Here is a 23470-nt window from a genome sequence, read left to right on the forward strand (position 1 = left end):
TGCTTCTTAGGCAGGTGATGCATTATTGAGACATGAAGCAGCAGCTGCGGCTGGGTTTAAATATTCAGCTGCATGATATCATCAGGGAGCAAAGGATCTGACCTTTCCTGCCATGGAGTCTTCAAGAGCCAATGCGCTGCACACACAAGCACTTAGGGAATGGCATGGTGTGGTGGCGGAGGTGCTGGCGGTGACCTGCCACAGGAGCAATGTGAGGCAGCTTCCAGTCCATGCTACAAGCCAGGGTAAGGAAGGGGTAAGTGATACTGGTCATGGGCAAGTCCTGCGAACAGTGAATAACGGTACCCCCCCCCCCCCCATCCAAAGCCCTCGCTCCAGATTTCTGGGTTTAGACTTCCTGGAGAAACATCTGTGGAAGTCTCTCAATAGTTATGGGTCTTGGAAGTTTGAGGCAGGTTCCCAGGAGTTTTCTTCCTGGCCAAAATTCTTCTTTGTGATGAAGTACTGGATGTGGTTCCTGACGTTCTAGGAATCCAGGATCTCCTCAACCTCATACTGGGTGTCTTCCTCCATCGTACTTCGGTAGGCTTGAGAAGTGGATTGATTGGCCAAGATAAGATTGCTGGTTTCAATAAAGAAATGTGGAACACATTGTGAATTCAGAGAGTTGCAGGTAGCTTGAGTTTGTAGGCTACTGGCCCCACCTGCTGTATAATAGAGAATAGTCCCACAAATCATGGGGTGAAATTCAGCAAGGGCATTTTAAAATGTAAGATTTTTGTGCTAAGCCAAACTAGGATCCCAGGCTGAAGCAGAGGCTCTGGGTGGTGTCTGTCTGCCTGCCTCTTGGAATTTTCTGCCACTTCTTCCAGGAGACAGTGCATTTTCTGCCAGAGGTCCTGGAGTTTGCTTCCCATTAAATTGGTTGTAGAGATGGAGATGGAGACTGGAATAGACTTAGGGGTAGAGGATGATGGCCAAATACAATGGTGATGAGCCAACTGAGCTGCTTGCATGATTACCATGGCAGAATTCTGCCCATGATAATAGGGATGCCTAGTTGTCTTGGTATTGGTTTATGTAGGCCCTTAGGAAAGCCTTGAGAGTCTAATTTGCTTGCTTGGTTTGGCCATTACTCTGTGCAGGCTTTTCCAGAAGCAGCCTGTAAATTGTACTCCTCAGTCCAAGAGGATGTGGAGTGGGAGCCCATACATACAGAAGATGTGCTGGATGAAGAGATTGGCCAGTTCAGGGATGGAAGGAAGATTGGCTAGAGATGAGAAATGAGCCGTCTTTGAAAATCAATCCATCACTACCCATACAGTGGTATTGCCACTTGAGAGGAGAAGGTCAATGACAGTTAGTGGCCAATTGGGACCAGGGTACCTTGGGAGCTGTCAGTGGCTGTAACATCCCCCAAGGTCAAGCTCAAGAACTCGTGTGCATGGCACACTTAGGATAGGGTTCCACATACCCCTTCATGTCTGTCTTCATTGTAACACACTATTACTTGTCTTACCAGCAAACACAATGGGGTAGATTTTCAAACCGCGCGATTTGGCGTACTTTTGCTGGCGCATCAGGCGCAAGCAAAAGTACGCGGGATTTTAGTAGATACGCGCGTAGCCGCTAAAATCCTGGATCGGCGCGCGCAAGGCTATCAATTCCGTATAGCCGGCGCGCGCCGAGCCGCGCAGCCTACCCCGTTCCCTCCGAGGCCGCTCTGAAATCGGAGCGACCTCGGAGGGAACTTTCTTTTGCCTTCCCCTCCCTTCCCCTACCTAACCCACCCGCCCGGCCCTGTCTAAAACCCCCCCCCTTACCTTTGTCGGGGGATTTACGCCTCCCGGAGGGAGACGTAAATCCCCGTGCGCCAGCAAGCCACTAGCGCGCCAGGACGCGACCTGGGGGCGGGTCCGGAGGGCGCGGTCACGCCCCGGACCGCCCCGGGCCGAAGCCACGCCCACGGGCCCGCCCCCGGAACGCTCCCGACACACCCCGAAACGCCGCGCGGTTCGGGCCCGCCCCCCCGACACGCCCCCCTCAGAAAACCCCGGGACTTACGCGAGTCCCGGGGCTCTGCGCGCGCCGGTAGGCCTATGTAAAATAGGCTCACCGACGCGCAGGGCCCTGCTCGCCTAAATCCGCCCGGATTTGGGCGGATTTAGGCGAGCAGGGCTCTTAAAATCCGCCCCAATAAGAATCATGCAGATTGTGCAAAACTCAGCAGCACATTTATTGATCAGTATAGCTATGATCAAGATATCACACCTGTCTTCATTGGTTCCCCATAAAATGTAGAATAGAATAGAACATATTTACAAATGTACACAAATTAATGCACAATGATTCAATCCCATGGTTTAACTCTATTTTAAGAATTTATAAGCCAAACTGAGCACTAATATCTGGCAGCAAGAATTTATTAGAGGTCCCATCCATCAAAGTGGCATGGCTAGGTATAACCACAGAAAGAGAATTCTCAGTAGAATTCCCAGAGAAGAGGAATTCTCTACCCGATCAATTAGGTCAAATATCTTGCACTAAAAGGTTCAAGAAAGCACTAAAAGCACACTTGATTAGGCAAGCCTTCTGGGGCAAACAAAAAAGCTAATTTGCAGAAGTACATAACAATGCACATGTATTTAAGTATTTTTTATTATGTTGTTGATGTCTTTGATTTAACTATGTATGTATGTTGTAAATCATTACAAACTATCAGATGTAAGCTATAAATACATTTTTAAATGTGAATGAGGCCGCCAGTACTGGTGAGAGATTAACTCGATGGCTCGGGTAATGCCCATGTGTCCCACATGCAAGAGTCATGAAGAACCTTCTAATGAAAGTGTTAGGAATGACGTCTTCCCAGGAGGAACTGTGACTGAGGCCACAAACATGAGGCCTTGTCTGTTTCAATGATACTGTATTTTGTGGGGGCTCCATGGAGCCTACCGGATCAAGGAATGAGAGAGGGCATCGGCCTGATTGTTTTTCTCTGCTGAGTGGTATCGGAGCTCGATACCACTCGTGGCAAGCAACAGAGGGCTTGCCACGAGTTCAATCATTGAGCTTGGCCAGGTGTTCCATATTTTTGATGTCCATGTAATAGTCACAGGGTGTCTGTCCCCTTTTGATAGATGTCACCATCCTCCAAGGCTAGCTTTACTGCTAGCAACTCGTGATCTCCAGTGATGTAATTCCTCTCCACTGATGTACACTTCTTAGAGAAATAGGAGCAGGTCTCGAGTATCCCATGTTTTGTAAGAGGACAGTCTCTACCCCAAGGTTTTAGAAAGCATCTACCTCCAGTATGAATGGCTTAGTAGTGGTCTGGATGGTACAGGCATGGATCCTCTTTGTGAGCAGGAATTCTTGGTATCTGAACCGTTTCAGGTAAAAGCAGTGAAGTGTGCAGCCGATGTGGAGTAGCTGTGAATGAATTGCCTGCAATAGTTTACAAATCCAAGGAAGCACTGTAGGACCTTGAGGCCCACAGGTTGGGGCCAATCCAGGATGGCTTTTAATTTCTCCAGATAAATGCACAGGATTTCTCCAGATAAATGCCAGGAAATAATGTAACCAAGGAACAGGAGGTCCTTTGATTCAAAGATACATTTTTCTAATTTTGCATAATCACAGCCTCTGGAGAAGTTGCTCTACATGACCTCGATGTTCCCTCAAAAACTTTGAGAAGACTAAGGTGTCATCTAGATATACTATCACATGGGATTAGAATAGATCCTGAAAAATCTCAACCATAAACTGAAAGACTGCAGAGTCATTGCATAACTAAAAGGGCATTTCCAGTACTTATCACCTGGTATTAAAGGCAGTCTAAACCAAAAAGAGAGGAAACAATACAATTGTATTTATTTATTTATTTGTTGGGTTTTATATACCGTCATTCGGTGAAGCCATCATAACTGTTTACAAGATTCAAGATTGTAAAGCTGTATAACGAATATTTTCAATATACGAACAACGTCAACATAGCCATGCTGCTGAATATCCTTTGTAAATTAGATGGATAATCTTAATCATCTAACTTACTTAGGGGGTCATTTATCAAAGTGCTTTATGGCATTTTCGCACGCGAAAAACACCTTTAATGCACACGAAAACATCATAACACATGCGAAAAGCACCATAACGCATGGTGCGATACAAATTTGGAAAAGGGGAGGAGTTTGGGGCAAGATTTCTGGCTGTCGGCTAGCTTTGCAAATTGCAAAGCCCTATCGCACAGTTGTAAATACACCTTTTTCATTTGCGTTAAGCTGTGTGATATGGCTTTTTCACTATTTTAAGCTGAGAGAGAGACTAGCTACTAGGGATGTGAATCGTGTCCTCGATCGTCTTAACGATCGATTTCGGCTGGGAGGGGGAGGGAATCGTATTGTTGCCGTTTGGGGGGGTAAAATATCGTGAAAAATCGTGAAAAACTAAAAATCGAAAAATCGCAAAACCGGCACATTAAAACCCCCTAAAACCCACCCCCGACCCTTTAAATTAAATCCCCCACCCTCCCGAACCCCCCCCAAATGACTTAAATAACCTGCGGGTCCAGCGGCGGTCCGGAACGGCAGCGGTCCGGAACGGGCTCCTGCTCCTGAATCTTGTTGTCTTCAGCCGGCGCCATTTTCCAAAATGGCGCCAAAAAAATGGCGGCGGCCATAGATGAACACGATTGGACGGCAGGAGGTCCTTCCGGACCCCCCGCTGGACTTTTGGCAAGTCTCGTGGGGGTCAGGAGGCCCCCCACAAGCTGGCCAAAAGTTCCTGGAGGTCCAGCGGGGGTCAGGGAGCGATTTCCCGCCGCGAATCGTTTTCGTACGGAAAATGGCGCCGGCAGGAGATCGACTGCAGGAGGTTGTTCAGCGAGGCGCCGGAACCCTCGCTGAACGACCTCCTGCAGTCGATCTCCTGCCGGCGCCATTTTCCGTACGAAAACGATTCGCGGCGGGAAATCGCTCCCTGACCCCCGCTGGACCTCCAGGAACTTTTGGCCAGCTTGTGGGGGGCCTCCTGACCCCCACGAGACTTGCCAAAAGTCCAGCGGGGGTCCGGAAGGACCTCCTGCCGTCCAATCGTGTTCGTCTATGGCCGCCGCCATTTTTCGGCGCCATTTTGGAAAATGGCGCCGGCTGAAGACAACAAGATTCAGGAGCAGGAGCCCATTCCGGACCGCTGCCGTTCCGGACCGCCGCTGGACCCGCAGGTTATTTAAGTCATTTGGGGGGGGGTTCGGGAGGGTGGGGGATTTAATTTAAAGGGTCGGGGGTGGGTTTTAGGGGGTTTTAGTGTGCCGGCTCACGATTCTAACGATTTATAACAATAAATCGTTAGAATCTCTATTGTATTGTGTTCCATAACGGTTTAAGACGATATTAAAATTATCGGACGATAATTTTAATCGTCCTAAAACGATTCACATCCCTACTAGCTACAAGGCCCTTATAGTAGTTAGGTATGTATACCTCTATAGGAGGCCCACCTAGTAACTTAAGGTGAGGTTTAGGTAGTAGTGTAGGGGTTAGGGGCCACTTTGACATTCAGAGTGAGATGTACGAACAGAACAGTACACTCTTGTGAAGATTTGATGTCCTTCAGAGTGAGGAACCTGACCCAATGGATGGCCGTGCCATCAATTACTCTTACTATGTGACGGGGCCGGCCAATGGCATGTATACCCTGTCACATGCTAAGGGCAAAGAGCCATCGGCGCCATTTTGATTAGTGGCAGTCGACAGCCCGAGAGCGGGAGATCGCTCCCGGGACCCCTGCTGGACCACCAGGTACTTTAAACTTTTTTTTTTTTTGGGGGGGGGGGGGTCGGGAGGGTGGAGGATGCGAAAGAATTACATGTAAAGGGTCGGGGTGGTTTGTTTTTTTTCGGCATGACACAGCCGATTAAAACGGGTAAGAATCGTGGGAATGAAGATTTCCTGCGGTTTTTACCCGAACTCGATACTGGAAGCGAATCCGGTACTAATTCACATCCCTAAACTCTATTATGCTTTTGGCTTCAACCACTTCATATTTTTACATAAAAATTCTATATTCTATTATCTCTAGGAAGGATCTGTCTTTACAGTTGTTAAAGACATGTTTTAAAGTCAAGGATAGTAAAGTATCATCAATTTCTTATTAAAGGAAGAAATATGTTCCATAATTCTAGTCAATTTCCAAATAATATTTTCAGTATTGGATATTCAACCTATCCTTCCTCACACCACATCCAAATTTTCCTTATATCATTGCAGAAAAATAACACATGTGAATAGGTCCATTATTTTTACATAGCAAAGCAAATATTTATTATCTTACTGAATATTGAGCTTGGAGATATTTACCTGTACCCACTCTGCCTTATGAGCAATAAAATATAAAATCTGAATGAGGGAAGTAGATGTCAAAACCTACGGTGATTTGATTTAGAATTTATCCCATTGCATTGTTCCATGTAAGCATTGAAAATCTTTTACCACACACTTTCTACCCCAGCACTTTCTCTTTGAAATTTGGCACAAATATGGCAGACTTTGTACCACCAAGAGTCATTTTTTAAATTGCCCAGTTTAAAGGCCTAAAAACGAATGCTACCAGTAAACATGTGAGTATGTATGCTAAAATGAGACTTAAAGGTTATTGTATTAAATTTGCATGTCCACTAAAATATAGCCTCTTCAGCAAGCAGGCAATTCAAGCCTGCATGTGAATATAAAAATTGTAGTGCAAACACACTACATTGCGAAATCCCCCTTACCAGCCATCTGAAAATGAAAGAACTAGTTAGCGTAGGGGATTTATTTCTCCATGACCCTCCTGAGTTGGGCCTTGATGACCAGTTTCTCTACTCCACCCCCTGATAGAATGAATAAGTGCCCAGTGCCTTTTGATAACTAAATACTTCCACCCCTGAAAGAAGAATTCAAAATATGGTGACCTCCAGTCCTATCACTTCCTGAGGAGAGGCTTCTAAGAAAACTAAAACATCATGGGATAGGAGGCGATGTCCTTTCGTGGATTACAAACTTGTTAAAAGACAGGAAATAGAGAGAAGGATTAAATGCACAATTTTCTCAGTGGAAAAGGGTAAACAGAGGAGTGCCTCAAAGATCTGTACTAGGACCCGTGCTTTTCAATATATTTATAAATGATCTGGATTTAATCTTCCAAATGGCGGCATGATAGGAGTCGGCACTGAGCACCTCCGTGTTTTCTTCTGAAAAATTGGCTTTAAACTTTTTTCAATATGCCACCGAAGAGGAAAGTGGAAAGTCATGGTATATCCCTCGACACCCCTACCATCTTCGGTTGTCTATCAGGAGATTACTCGGTTCCTTACCTCCTCAACCACAGCTCTTCCAGGAGTCGAGGAGCCCTTAGAGCAGTTTCAGCAGAGAGAAGAAGCTGCCCCGGAGGAGACGAGCCTGAGTCCCGAACTGAGGTCAGCACCGTCACAGGAAACGGGGTTATTGTTTCAACCCGGCACATTGGAGGGAGGAACTTCTTCCGGGCCACAGGCAGAGGGGTCAACGCTGAACACAGTGCTTCCAGCGCTGAATATCAGCTCAGCTGCCCAGGGCGAAGTAAGCCCCATCGCGGGGACCATCTCTTACCCGGACATGAAGGAAGGGGCGCTGGGGTAAGTCCTGTGGACATTTTTCTGCCTTTGCCACAGGTAACTCCCCAAGCTGTTACTCCCCTTAAAATCCCAGAATGACCCAAAAATGTGACTAACGCTGCGTTGTGGGACTGATGGTGAGGGTGGCTACGGTGGTGAATCGAGTAAGTGAAAAAGTGGAACTGTTGGCTTCTCAAGGTACCCAAAACTCGCTTGAATTTCAGCAGAAATTTGACTTTGTATTAAAGAAGGTAGAGAAATTGGAAGAAAAAGGTCGTGAAAATCTTAAGTTTAAAGCCAATCAGTTTATGGCAAGAAGAATAGAAACATTAGAAAACGCCTCCAGACATCTAAATATAAGGATTTTAAATTTTCCTCGTTGTTTTGGGAGAAATCCATACATTTCCTTGAAGAGGTTTTTGAAAGAGGTTCTTTGTTTTGATGAAGATCATTTACCAGCTATAAACAAATGGTTTCTTTCTACCTAAAGTGAACTCCACAGCAAATAGAATAAATGTACAAGAGAATTTAACTGAATTTTTAGAGAATTCAGCAGCAGAAGTAGTAGATAGGGCTACATTATTGGTTTCAGTAATTTCGCTTCTGGATGTTCAATTAATAATGAAAAATTATTTCAGAAAATTTCCTACCATTTTTCATAGCGAAAATGTAAACATTTTTCCTGATATATCTCCAATTACTCAGGGCAGGCGAAGGGAGTTTTTAACCCCCCGCCAGCAGGCAATTGCTTTGGGATATACCTTCAACTTAAAGTTTCCCTGTAAATGCATACTAAAGAAAGGAGCTGAGGTTAACATATTTTTCACTTCTCAGCAATTAAGTAATTTCTTTACGTCAAAAAGCCCCCTTACATCTACCCCTAGTAATTCGTAAAGTGGTTGTTAGATGCCACTGTTATTCTTTTTCTTTTTAGTTATTCCTCATTGTCTCTCTGTTATCGGATCCCAGAACTTGTGGTTACACTGTATATTGACTTATAAAATTAAGAGTGATGGAATAGTTACTATATTGTCTGTAAAGTTGTGTATCTGAAGTAGTGTTATTTCTAATATTCCATCTTATCTGCTTTTTCTTACTTGCAAAATTCTGGGTTTTGTAAAATGTGAAATTGATAGATAAAGAATTAAAAAAATGATCTGGAAAGGAATACGAGTGAAGTAATCAAATTTGCAGATGATACAAAATTATTCAGAGTAGTTAAATCACAAGTGGATTGTGATAAATTGCAGCAAGGCCTTGTGAAACTGGAAGATTGGGCATCCAAATGGCAGATGAAATTTAATGTGGATAAGTGCAAGGTGATGCATATAGGGAAAAATAACCCATGCTGTAGTTACACGATGTTAGTTTCCATATTAGGAGCTACCACCCAAGAAAGAGATCTAGGCGTTATAGAGGACAATACTTAGAAATCATCGGCTCAGTGTGCTGCAGCAGTCAAAAAAGCAAACAGAATGTTGGGAATTATTAGAAAGGGAATAGTGAATAAAATGGAAAATGTCAATGCCTCTGTATCGCTCCATGTTGAGACCACACCTTGAATACTGTGTACATTTCTGGTCACCGCATCTCAAAAAAGATATAGTTGTGATGGAGAAGGTACAGAGAAGGGCAACCAAAATGAAAAAGAAGATGGAACTGCTCCCCTATGAGGAAAGACTAAAGAGGGTAGGGCTGTTCAGCTTGTCGAAGAGACGGCTGAGAGGGGATATGATAGAGGTCTTTAAGATCATGAGAGGTTTAGAATGATTAAATGTGAATCAGTTATTTACTCTTTTGGATAATAGAAGGACCAGGGGGCACTCCATGAAGTTAGCATGGGGCACATTAAAACTAATTGGAGAAATTTCTTTTTCACTCAACTCACAATTAAATGCTGCAATTTGTTGCCAGGGGATGTGGTTAGTGTAGTTGGGTTTAAAACAAAGTTTGGATAAGTTCTTGAAGGAGATGTCCACTGCTATTACTGGCATCAGCAGCATGGGATATACTTTGTGTTTGGGTACTTGCCAGGTTCTTATGGCCTGGTTTGGCCACTGTTGGAAACAGGATTCTGGGTTTGATGGACCCTTGGTCTGACCCAGTATGGCAATTTCTTCTGTTCTTACGTTGTAATTGATGTTTGAACACTGTCAGAACAGCAAGATGAGCTGCATCTGTTTTTCTGTTTAGCTTTCGCTGTAAATAAAAGTGCAGGTAAGGAAACAGCCAGGTTCTGCCTCCTTTGTTTTCTTGGCTGTTTCCCAAGCTGTTGCCACTCAAGTTACTGCAGACAGCAAAAGAGCTTGAGATGATAAGGAGATGAGAGACAGAAGATGAGATGTGTGTGTGTGGGGATGGTGTGAGTACAGAGGTTGGAAACGGGGGAACTAGGGACTGGGTGAAAGCCACAGTGGGAAACGAGAGACTGGGGAAGGTGTGAGGAGGAATGGGGGAGGAAGTGGGAGAGAGTGGCAAAGAAAGGGGATAGGAGAGGAGTGGTAGGGAGCAGGTGACTCTCTTTGCTCTTGTCTCCTCCACAACTCGGCCCCTCTCCTCCTGTTTTCCTGTGTGCTGCCCGGGAGGGGAGAGGCTGGAGCAGGAAACAGAGGATTATTCTCTGCCACCCGAGATTCAGGGCACCGGCCAATAAAATTCATCAGGGCAGTCCCTTGTGTGCTCATGCAGTGGTCCCCGAGGCAGCTGCCTTTTTTTTTTTTGCCAAAAGTAAAGGGGTCTCAATTTGCATGTTTATGTCCTAGAACCCCATTTCTTTTTCCAGTCCCCACTGGTCTGACCAGTAGAAACCAAATTTAGGAGTCAAACCCAGATCTCTCACAAGATGGTAACCTTCCACTAGCTCATGTCATATTTATCTGGAAATTATTTATTTTCAATTGATTTCTCCTATTTCTGTCAAATAGTTAAAAACAAAATATGCAATTCTGATGATTTTTTTTACATGTGATTAACCCATGATAACTGTGTGCCTGATTGATTCTTTTAAAAGCGAAAACAGGCCTCCATATTAATGAAATATTCTGGAATCTAATACCAATTTTATAAGAAGCAGTTAACATATAATGTGAGCCCTATTGTCAAGAGTTATGCCATGGACACAGAATGGAACATATTGAAAACAGGAGTCTAAGGCTGTAAAATTTGAGTAATAATAGCATAAATACCAAAATCATATTAATAATGTTACATGATAACATAATGTTCATTATAGCTAAATGCCTTACTGTCTCAGAATCACTGTCATATAAGCAGGGATCTTAGTACTGTATGTTAAAATAACCATTGCTTGATGTATAACATATCAATAAAAGATCAAAACAAAAAGACCGGCTTCTGCTCTGCAAAGCTGTGCTTATCCCATGTTCTTTAAGTGCTGATCAATTCATTTTCAATTTCGCAACTGTGCATGTGTCAAAAATGCCATTCCTCAATGATCAACTCTTCTTCGCTATTGGCAGCCTGGTAGGGAGACAGTTTGAAGTCCAGGTCGACTCTGAAACTGAGCCTTTAGTTCAAAGGACAAAAGAGGAAATACAATCAATAAGGAAGCTTTCGGTTTCTTTTTTTTTTTTTCTCCAGTCTGAATCCCTAGCCATCACGATGAAATCAATCTAGTATAAGCATTAGAGCAACCAAAGGAGTTTATATGACAAAAAAAAAAGTCTCGTTTGTCAAGAAGACTTATCAACTCTACATCCATCCATGTTTTGGAGGTTCATATGTTCCTAAATGGGTAGTAACTCGTTTTGCCGACTACCTCTACCTTTTATTATTGTATTATTTCTAATGGAGTACTGGCATAAATCTTCACAGAATATGTGATGAACATTCACTTAACAAGTTGTTTTGTTCTAGAGGGAAATCTGAAAAGATGGATAGGCCCAAGCTTTTAAGTGATCTCACGGCTTCATCAAAGACTTTTAATGGCTTCTGTTATCTCCACCTTTATGTCTTGACAGTAACGTAATAAATAAAACACCATAGAGACCTAAGTGTGTGTGTGTGTGTGCGTCTGCTAAAATGATTTCATGTATTTTTCTTACAAAGTAGACAAAAAAGGTCTATGTTGCAGTCATACTGCATTAATTAACTTAAAATGTTTCAGCCCAATGGCAAACTGAGATCAGCATCTAACTTTTTTAAATACCTTTTGCCTAGGCTTCTTTAAGAGCTAGCTAAACCTTGAACAATATGCTCATTTATCTATTATAATATGGAAAAAATGATAATATAATAGAAAAGGTGAGTGTTAATTTTTGTTTGTTGATTTAAGGCCTAAATTAACAAGCTTTCTTACCATAGACAGAGAATGGGGAAAAATGTCTTTGTAAGTCAGGCCCTTGGTTTGAAATCAAGCCTGCTTAGCTGGAATTTTGCTAAGCAAACATTACAAACAAATAAAACAGAACTGTTACTACACTGTCACATGTGATTTGTTGTGATCTTGATTTAAATAGAAAGTGAATTCCAGAGTGCAATAAGATTTCTATATCAAACGGAGCAAAGAATCATGATTCCTATGCCTGATTCCAAACAACTAGCATTCTGTGTTGCCTGACAGCCTAGTAGCGTACCGAACTAGGAATGGACAAAATAATATGCATGGCTCAGTTTGGGTTATCCTTTATGATCACCACTCGGATATTTATTGATTCTTCTCACATCTGACCCTGCCTGGATTGAAATCTTGCAATATCCAAAATGTAGCTGGCTCACCTCTGTTCGTACCTTTTATTCAAACTCTCTTATTTTCAACGCAAGCTGGCCCAGTTTCATACTGCCAAGCTCATCATGATGATCTTCCAGGCCAACATGTTACCTACCCATAATCATGGCGCACCATCTGAGCTCTAAAAGGAAAAGAAAAATTTAGCGCAAGGTGATAATTAAGGAGATTTGTTAGAGAGCAGGGTTAGACAACTCTTGTTCTTAAGTGTCACAAACAGGGCTGGTTTTCAAAATATCTACCATGAATATGCATGAGATATATCTGAGTACAATGGAGGCAGCGCACGCAGATTTTTCTCATACTTATCCTTTTTTGGATATCCTGAAAACCAGACCTGTTTTTGGCACTCAAAGACTGGAGTTGCCTCGCCCTATTACAGAAAATGGGATAGACTGAGTCAAGATGTTAGAATACTCTGGAATGTGGGGCTGAAAGTTATTAATGTTATATAGCAAATAAAACAAGTTTGGAAAAACTGAATTCTAAGAAGTCATCTCTTCCGTTCTACTACTTAGTCTTTTCTCTCGCAGCCATGATCCCTGCACAAAGCAATGTCTTCTCTTATGAAGGAAAGTGCTTGCAATTAGTAATTCTCAACAGGCAGGACATAAAACACTATTGAGTGCCCATTTTATACCATATACAATGTTGCCAAATTTTGATTGTCATCTCTTACTTCCATAGTGAAATCCCATTTTACTCTGAAAATACTCAGCTGATGATTTGTTTCCTATTTCTGTGGGTACATATAGCTCCTTTCCATCTGCATACATAGCTTGGACAAACTCAGAAATGACAAAAGCATAATGAACTATGCATGCCAAAAGTGACAGCATTTTTTAACAAAACTCAAGTCGTCATTTTGTGTGCTTTATTTAATTGCAGGTGAATTATGAAATTTCCGGTGCCATTGAAAAAAATAAAGATGCCCTTTCACAGAACCTCCTGTTTGTCATGAAAAGTAAGTGAAGTAGCAACTGGGAATAGTGAATGATAGGCCATGACATTGCAATGTAGGACAGAAGCCTAATGCATAAATTAACTATATGTTTCCTGTAAATAAACAAAGATAGAACTTCAAATCTGTTTGGTTTAAAAAAAAAAAAAAAAAAGGCCAATTTATGAAGTGTGAGTCGAGCACAATCTCTCTTTCTACCCCTCAATTAATTAAACCAAATGTAGCACCACCCAAGTAGAGGCGATCCCACACTCCTCATCTTTTAACTTATAAAATGACCTGTTGCTGCAAATCCTCCCTCCCATGCCCACCCCTTAACCCCCAACATGGCTCAACCATCAGTGAAGGGGACCAATCATTGCTGTCTTCTCTCTGAGTAAAGTCAATGCATGCATGCCAAGTGCCGGTACAGCTGCTAGCTGTACCGGCACTTGGTATTCAGCACAGTAGGAGGGAAGTACTAGACTCTCCCCCTGTTTCTGGGCTTTTGGGCCACTTTTGGAGGCTCAGGGGTGGAGATTTGTAGCAACATTTGTAGCCCATTCTGCATTTTATTTAAGTTCTTGTGGGCAGGAATGGGGCCCACTCAGGAGGGAGAAAGAATAGGGTTGCCGCTAACCAGCTACTGGTTTTTTTGTGGTCTTAAAAGGCCCAGTGAATGGCACGGTTACCCAAATAACTTTGTTCGGGTATTTTTAGATGAGTGTATTCAGTGGCACATTCACCCAGATAAGTGCTGCTGAATATTTGTCTAAGTTATCCAGGTAATTTAATCTGGATAACTTCTCTGCTTGATGTTTACTCAGCATTTGAGATTGAGTTTTGCTTTCATCTCTAACCAATATTTGCAAGACTTATTTAGTAAATAGAAAACCTCTACCATCTACTCCCCTTCACGGTGGAAAATTGCATAGCTACCCCATCTGGTTGCACGCGTCCCTATAGAATATTCAATTTTAACTAATGGCTTGGGAGCTAGATAGTTTAACAATGCAGAATAGGGATGTGCAGAGGCAAACACTTTGTTTCTGTTCAGTTATTCATTTCACAAGTCACCTACTTTTCTTTAGTTATTTTCAGATGAAAAAAAAAAAACGTGTTCATTCCATTTCTTCATTTCTTTTCCATTAGAGTCAATGGGGGAAGCAATGCAGCCTTTTGCAGGCTCCAAAATCGGGGTTTTCTAATGAATTATAATGAAACTTCTGGGTAGATATCATCAGAAGGGGAAAGAGCACTCCAAGGCACCAAGATTGCATCAAAGTGGCACCAGAAGTGGTATAAATAGTCAAGGTACAAGCAGGGTCAAGAGATCTCCAAGGTTCTGTGAGAGGAGCAAAGAGCATGGGAAGAGCACCCAGAGGCTTCAAAGGCAGGGCGAAGGGCACCAACATCAGTGACATGAGCACCCCCCAGATAGAATGTGAGAGGAAAAGTGGCTCAGAGAGTGACTTGAACAGCCCAAGGCACCATGAAGTGAGAACAAAGCAGCAAAGGTGGTGTGAAGAAATCCCAGGGTACCAATGGCCCGATTTTAAAATGCGAATATGCATAAAAATCAGGGGGTTATGCACGTGCGGTCAGCGCGCATTTTCCAAAGGGGCCCGGCCATGCGCATAACACCCATTAAGTACCGACGTGCCAGGCCACTAGAAAGGAGCAGGCCGAGGGTGGGGTAGGGGCGCGGGCTGGGACAGTGCCATTAGCCGCTGTCCTGGGGAAGCGAGCACCGGCAGCTGGCCGGCACGCAGAGTCTACTGCTGTTCCGAAGGGGCAGGTAGGTAACACAAAAATAATTCTAATAGCTAGGAAGGGGTTAGGGATCAGGGATGAGAGGGGAAAAGGTAGGAAGGTTGGGTAGGGGTATAGGGATGTTCCCTCCCAGTCCACTCCTTAATTGGAGTGGACTGGGAGGAAACTGGGGAAGCCCTACTCGCATCGCCGCATTTTGCTCTGTAAAATTCTTCCCCCCCCCATACACAAGTTGCGGGCTATATGCATATGCGTGCATGAATTTTAAAATCCGGCGCACATGCGTGCTCGTCCAACAGCGTTTATAACATGCACTTGCCAGCGCGCTCATGTTAAAAAAAAAAAAAAAAAAATCAGCGCGTCCATGTGTGCACGCAGGAACTGCGCGCATATGGACGCATGCACCTTTTTAAAAAAATCTACCTTTAAGAGAGGATCAAAGCAGCATAAAGAGTGGCATGAAGACCCAAAGGCAGCGTGAGAGGTACAAAGCAGCCACCCACAGGGGCAAGACTACCACGAGATTCCAAATGTAGGGCACCAACCAAACTGGCATGAAGCCCTGGGCAGGAAGAATCCAGAGGAAATATCTGGGAGAGGTCTCTAGTGGTCTCAATGTGCAGATCTGCATCTGTAGAGGGCAAAAGACTAACTGAATCATTTAGAAGTCAGAAGATGGAGAATTTAGTCCCCTAGGGCAGAGAGATGTCAGAGGAAATCCCTAGAGAAGGCCTGATGGTTTCCCCACAGCATCATCTGGAGAAGGGGCTAGGGATTTAGGACTTGTGGTTTGATTTTCTCCTTTCTTGTGGTAACATTTCTACCCTGTCCATGCCATGCTACTGATTGGAAGCCTCAAATTTCATTCAGCCACTAGCTGGAATCCCTGGACACAATTCTTTCTCTGAATCGTTTTGGTTTTTTGTTTTTTTTACAAATACTGCCTTTCTCCCTTACCTGAGAAACAGTTGCTGGTTTTGGGTGCTGCCCCCTGCCCTGCCCCTGCCAGCCTTCAATGGCTCTGCCTCCTTTTTACCGCTGCTCCAAAGTGTGCGGTGCCACATGCGCTCTTAATCTTAATTTCTTATGGCCTGAGCATTCCATGCTTCCTTGTCTGCAACTAAAAAAGTATATAGTGTTTTCACTTAGGAGCAGGGCTACCTTTTTACCTGCTGTTACTACTTGCCAGTGCTTGTGCTTTTGGAAGCATTGGCTGACTCTGCAGGAACACCCATTCCTCTTCCCCGGCCATTTTTCTTCCTGCTGCCATTCCCTCCTATCCTCTTTCTTTCTAGTGGCATAATAGAATTGGAAATAGTGGCTACTGGGTTTTTTGATGTCATGGTATAATTTGTTGAAGTTCTGTAGTATATTCACAATAATTTATTTATTTTATTTATTTATTTACTTTTATATACCGGTGTTCGATTTTACATATCACATCGGTTTACATTTAAACAAAATTTGCAGGAACTTATGCGTTACCTTTGTCAAATACATTAAACATTTAAATATGGGGATTGTTAACAAGGGATATAAAAGAACATGGGGAATGGCTAACACTACGGGATGCACGTATTAATATTAATATTGATTGTCATATACAAAAAACAGTGGAAAGGCTGAGTGCACATTGCACTACAGTACGCTTACTAGGCAGAGTTACCAGCTCGGCACTGGCGCAAACTTACTTCTGTCTGGCTATGCCTATGCGTACTACTACAATTACAGTACAATATAGTACACCCAGTAACTTTCATAGTGTACAAAAATGTGTCTCACATACAAGAGTGTATGTGTGCTGCTAACTCAAAAGAAGAAATGGACAAGGCTCAGAGCTCTGGCTGCTCTCTAGATTGCAGTGCACTAGAGCTAGACAGAGACAAAAATCACCCCTGTTCACTGCTTCTCCGCATTACTTCAGTGAACAGAAACAGAATTCCAATACCGTTGTCTCTCTTGCACAGTAAGCGCTGCAGCTGTGTAGATAAGACTAAAGACCTCATTTGCCCAACTTATTCTGTATCCTTTTTTTCTCCTTTTTAAATGTTTTTTCTTTCTTTTAGCCGGCTAAACTTATCCAGCTATCTTTGGAGATATATTCAATAGTGCACCTGCACTGTTGAATGTAGCTGGCTATCTTAAATGTAGTGAGTAGGGATGTGAATCGTTTTTTGACGATTTAAAATATCGTCCGATATATTTTAAATCGTCAAAAATCGTTAGGGCCACGATACAATACCAATTCCCCCGATTTATCGTCAAAAAATCATAAATCGGGGGAAGGGGGAGGGCAGGAAAACCGGCACACTAAAACACCCTAAAACCCACCCCCGACCCTTTAAATTAAATCCCCCACCCTCCCGAACCCCCCCCCAAATGCCAGCGGCACACTAAAACACGGCAACTAAAACCTGAACGACCTCCTGCAGTCGATCTCCTGCCGGCACCATTTTCCGTACGGAAAACGATTCGCGGCAGGAAATCGCTCCTTGACCCCCGCTGGACCCCCAGGAACTTTTGGCCAGCTTGGGGGGGCCTCCTGACCCCCACAAGACTTGCCAAAAGTCCAGCGGGGGTCCGGAACGACCTCCTGCGTCGAATCGTTTTGGTCTATGGCCGCCGCCATTTTGCGGCGGCCATTTTGCAAAATGGCGCCGGCTGAAGACTACACTTAGTGTGCCGGTTTTCCTGCACTCCCCATTCCCCTGATTTAGCTACGGACTGCCGCTATGGAGGTAATTTAAGCTATGGATTGCCGCTACGGACCCCCAGGTAATTTAAGGCATTTGGGGGAGGATTTAATTTAAAGGGTCGGGGTGGGTTTTAGGGGGTTTTAGTTAGGGATGTGAATCATTTTTCAACGATTAAAATTATCGTCCGATAATGTTAATATCGTCTTAAATCGTTATAGAACACGATACAATAGAAATTCTAACGATTTATCGTTAAAAATCGTTAAATCATGTTAGTGCGCACTAACGGGAGTTAGTGCGCACTAACTCCCAGTTAGTGCGCACTAACTGAAAATGATACAAATAAACACTTTCCAGGTCACTGAAGGTCAGTTAGGAATGAATATGTGTTCCTATTGGCTGGCTGCCCTCTTATCTATTGATGTTACCAAGGTTACCACTGAGGTGATGGTTGGGGGGATGGGAAATGGAACTGGAAACTAACGAACACCAACAGAAAATGAAACAAAGTGTTCACACTTCCCAGGTCAGTAAAGGTCACTTAGGAATGAATATGTATTCCTATTGGCTGGCTGTGCTCTTATCTATTGATGTTACCAAGGCTAACACTGAGGTAATGGTTGGGGGGATGTGAAATGGAAACAGTTGGAAGCTTGACAAAAAAGTAATGTAATGATCAGCACTCACGTGACTAGAACTTGTTTGTTTATTATTTTTGTTAGCAGGCACCTGAAATGCTAGTGCATGTTGAATTTGCCAATCACTGTGCATTTTAGAAAGGTGGTCCTGGCTGGAACTGTACACAGTTCAAATATATGTAATTGATTGTTGGTAAGTGTAGATTTTAAGTGATTTTCCTGCACACAGTGCCCTAACCCTGGCACCAGGGGTGTTGTGATCTTCCTGCACACACAGTGCCCTAACCCTGGCACCAGGGATGTTGTGATCTTCCTGCACACACAGTGCCCTAACCCTGGCACCAGTGGTGTTGTGATTTTCCTGCACACAGTGCCCTAACCCTGGCACCAGGGGTGTTGTGATCTTCCTGCACACAGTGCCCTAACCCTGGCACCAGGGGTGTTGTGATCTTCCTGCACACAGTGCCCTATCCCTATTAATACCAGGAGTGTTGTGATCTTCCTGCACACACAGTGCCCTAACCCTGGCACCAGGGGTGTTGTGATCTTCCTGCACACAGTGCCCTAACCCTGGCACCAGGGGTGTTGTGATCTTCCTGCACACAGTGCCCTAACCCTGATACCAGTCTGAGACAGCTCCCTCCCTGCATTACTAGTGAGAGGCTGGCTTCACAGACAGGGGGGAGCTGCCTGACCCTCACTCCTGACTTCCCCCATGTCCCAGCTAGTGAATGGTGTGTGGGTGAGGGGGGGGGGGAGGATGGTGAAGTCTGAGACAGCTCCCTCCCTGCATTACTAGTGAGAGGCTGGCTTCACAGACAGGGGGGAGCTGCCTGACCCTCACTCCTGACTTCCCCCATGTCCCAGCTAGTGAATGGTGTGTGGGTGCGGGGGGGGGGGGGGGGTGGAGGATGGTGAAGTCTGAGACAGCTCCCTCCCTGCATTACTAGTGAGAGGCTGGCTTCACAGACAGGGGGGAGCTGCCTGACCCTCACTCCTGACTTCCCCCATGTCCCAGCTAGTGAATGGTGTGTGGGTGAGTGGGGGGGAGGATGGTGAAGTCTGAGACAGCTCCCTCCCTGCATTACTAGTGAGAGGCTGGCTTCACAGACAGGGGGGAGCTGCCTGACCCTCACTCCTGACTTCCCCCATGTCCCAGCTAGTGAATGGTGTGTGGGTGAGGGGGGGGGGGGGAGGAGGATGGTGAAGTCTGAGACAGCTCCCTCCCTGCATTACTAGTGAGAGGCTGGCTTCACAGACAGGGGGGAGCTGCCTGACCCTCACTCCTGACTTCCCCCATGTCCCAGCTAGTGAATGGTGTGTGGGGGAGGGGGGGGGGGGGAGGATGGTGAAGTCTGAGACAGCTCCCTCCCTGCATTACTAGTGAGAGGCTGGCTTCACAGACAGGGGGAGCTGCCTGACCCTCACTCCTGCCTTCCCCCATGTCCCAGCTAGTGAATGGCGTGTGGGTGAGGGGGGGGGGGGAGGAAGATGGTGAAGTCTGAGACAGCTCCCTCCCTGCATTACTAGTGAGAGGCTGGCTTCACAGACAGGGGGGAGCTGCCTGACCCTCACTCCTGACTTCCCCCATGTCCCAGCTAGTGAATGGTGTGTGGGTGAGGGGGGGGGGGGGGGGAGGAGGATGGTGAAGTCTGAGACAGCTCCCTCCCTGCATTACTAGTGAGAGGCTGGCTTCACAGACAGGGGGGAGCTGCCTGACCGTCACTCCTCCGGGGTATTGTGATCTTCCTGCACACAGTGCCCTATCCCTGATACCAGGGGTGTTGTGATCTTCCTGCATGCAGTGCCCTATCCCTATTAATACCAGGAGTGTTGTGATCTTCCTGCACGCAGTGCCCTATCCCTAATACCAGGGGTGTTGTGATCTTCCTGCATGCAGTGCCCGATCCCTGATACTGGGATGTGTGCAAGAAGATCCCAACACCCCCGGTATCAGGAATAGGGCACTGTGTGCAGGAAGATCACAACACCCCTGGTATTAGGGATAGGGCACTGTGTGCAGGAAGATCACAACACTCCTGGTATTAATAGGGATAGGGCACTGTGTACATGAAGATCACAACACCCCTGGTGCCAGGGATAGGGCACTGTGTGCAGGAAGATCACAACACCCCTGGTGTCAGGGTTAGGGCACTGTGTGCAGGAAGATCACAACACCCCTGGTGCCAGGGTTAGGGCACTGTGTGCAGGAAGATCACAACACTCCTGGTATTAATAGGGATAGGGCACTGTGTGCAGGAAGATCACAACACCCCTGGTGCCAGGGTTAGGGCACTGTGTGCAGGAAGATCACAACACTCCTGGTATTAATAGGGATAGGGCACTGTGTGCAGGAAGATCACAACACCCCTGGTGTCAGGGTTAGGGCACTGTGTGCAGGAAGATCACAACACTCCTGGTATTAATAGGGATAGGGCACTGTGTGCAGGAAGATCACAACACCCCTGGTGCCAGGGGTAGGGCACTGTGTGCAGGAAGATCACAACACGCCCTGGTATTAATAGGGATAGGGCACTGTGTGCAGGAAGATCACAATACCCCTGGTATCAGGGTTAGGGCACAAGTTCTAGTCACATTGACTGATCACATTACTTGTTTTGTCAAGCTACCAACTGTTTCCATTTCCCATCCCCCATATACTGTCAGTGGGAAGCTTGGTAACATGAATAAATAAGAGGGCAGCCAATAGGAATACATATTCATTCCTAAACTGACCTTAACTGACCTGAAAAGTGTCAAATTGTATCATTTTCAGTTAGTGCGCACTAACTCTCCGTTAGTGCGCACTAACTCCCGTTAGTGCGCACTAATCGGAAAAAACGATTTTTAACGATTTTTTAACTAAAAAATCATGCCTAACACGATTTTCTTGCCCTGCCACATGATTTCTATCGTTAAGATGATATGGAAAACGATTCACATCTCTAGTTTTAGTTGCCGTGTTTTAGTGTGCCGCTGGACCCCCAGGTAATTTAAGGCATTTGGGGGGGGGGGGGTTCGGGAGGGTGGGGGATTTAATTTAAAGGGTCAGGGTGGGTTTTAGGGGGTTTTAGTGTGCCGGCTCACGATTTTAACGATTTTCACGATACTTTACACACCCAAATGGCAACAATACGATTCCCTCCCCCTCCCAGCCGAAATCGATCGTTAAGACGATCGAGGACACGATTCACATCTCTAGTAGTGAGTAAACTTTATCCAGCAAACTTTAGGGCACCACTTTGGCTTGACCAGTCTTACCTGATTAAGTTATCCAGCTAATTCTGAATATCAGAGTTAGGTGGATGACTTAACAGGCTAACTTAACTCCTCCCTGAAATGCCCCCAGAATGCCCTTACATTATCTGGCTAAATCTTAACCAAATAATAAGAAATCTGGAATAAAATATAGCTGGCTAAGTGCCCAAATTTTTATTTAGCTGAATAACTTCTGAGTTATCCATTTAAATGCTTCTGAACATGGCCCTCGACATCTTCCCTTGTGAAATCCAGCCGAGAAGTGAATCTTAAGATGGAGTTCACACATGCTCAAACCTTTCAGTAAGCATCACTTGATGTAGATGCCAACTATAGGCTGGCTAAAAAAAAAAAAAAAAAAAATGTGATCCGTGATTGCTGCTCCTTCCCGTCTTTTCTGGTTTTTCCACTCTAAGCTCCAGTCAGACTATGACATCAATGGCATTGTTTGATTGCTAAGTTCCCTTCAGCAGAAGGAAAGCTATCTGGCTGCTGCTGTTTTATTTGATTTAGCAAATAATACTTTGCACTATATTTGAATAATCTACCAATAAATGCAATGAGAAGTGTTTTGTTTTTTTTTGTTTGAAATGTGTTTTTCACCAATACTCTGCTTTGAAAGCTGTTTCACTTGAACCGTAGACTTAAATAGGAAACACAAACAAATGGAAACCAAAAATGTGTTATTTTCATGGGTGCCCTCTATTCATTTGGGGGGACCAATCATGGCCTCACTTGATGCAATTTACATATTTGTTTCAAATAAATGCACATCCCTGATGCAGAATATGGATTGAAATAAGAAGAAAGAGAAGTTTAATGGGTACTTGTTCGGTTTCCTCAGATTTTCTTTATGACTTCACTTTTAAAAAGATTTCTAAGTTCTAAAGTATTTTACAAAACTGCAAATATTTTTCTTACTAGTGGAAGGACCTGTTAAAAACAAATGGGCCAAAATGGCAGAGATATGCCTGGACTCACTGCCTCGACCGCCCCTCTGCCTTTGTGCATTGCATCGTCTTTCAGGCTCACAGTGAATATGCACCTACTTTTCCCAGTAGTGAAACCTATGTGCGCTTTTACAGAGCTTTGAAACATTTCAAAGTAGATAAAAATACACACAATCAGGAGTATATTCTGGTTTGTATGTGTGCTCATGTTCATGTCCATAGGAAACATTAGGGGTGTGCATTCGGATTGACCGCATTAGTAAAACGCAACTCATATTTTTTTTTTACTTAAAAAATTGATTCGACATAAACGATCGGATTTCCCACATATCGAACATAGATATGTTCGATATGTGGGAAATCGCGATTGTTGAGCCAAAATAAAAATATAAACCCCCTCACCCTCCTTAATCCCCCCCCCCCGACTTACCACAACTCCCTGGTGATGGAGCGAGGAGTGAGGACGCCATTTCTGCAATCCTTGGCGAGAAGCATGTGACGTCGGCGGCACGTCGAGTGACGCCGGCGTCACGTGATTCCCGGCTCGTTCGCGCCGGACGGCTCGTTCGGCCCAAAAAGAACTTTTGGCCAGCTTGGGGGGGTCAGGAGGCCCCCCCAAGCTGGCCAAAAGTTCTTTTTGGGCCGAACGAGCCGTCCGGCGCAAACGAGCCGGGAATCACGTGGCGTCGCGTCACTCAGACGCGACGTCACGTGATTCCCGGCAAGTTCGCGCCGGACGGCTCGTTCGGCCCAAAAAGAACTTTTGGCCAGCTTGAGGGGGTCAGGAGGCCCCCCCAAGCTGGCCAAATGTTCTTTTTGGGCCGAACGAGCCGTCCGGCGCAAACTTGCCGGGAATCACGTGACGTCGGCGTCACGT

At 44.8% G+C, this 23470-nt stretch overlaps 1 protein-coding gene across 1 annotated transcript in view; it reads left to right on the forward strand.

The window, feature by feature from the left end:
- Positions 1–23470, forward strand: part of LOC115092485 (unconventional myosin-XVI-like) — a 507378-nt gene that overhangs the window by 275261 nt on the left and 208647 nt on the right. Inside the window, 1 exon segment of the mRNA XM_029603325.1 lies at positions 13227–13302. Within this exon segment, the coding sequence (XP_029459185.1) occupies positions 13227–13302 (76 nt within the window).

Source organism: Rhinatrema bivittatum, chromosome 5, assembly GCF_901001135.1.
Source record: "Rhinatrema bivittatum chromosome 5, aRhiBiv1.1, whole genome shotgun sequence".
Lineage (NCBI taxonomy): Eukaryota > Metazoa > Chordata > Amphibia > Gymnophiona > Rhinatrematidae > Rhinatrema > Rhinatrema bivittatum.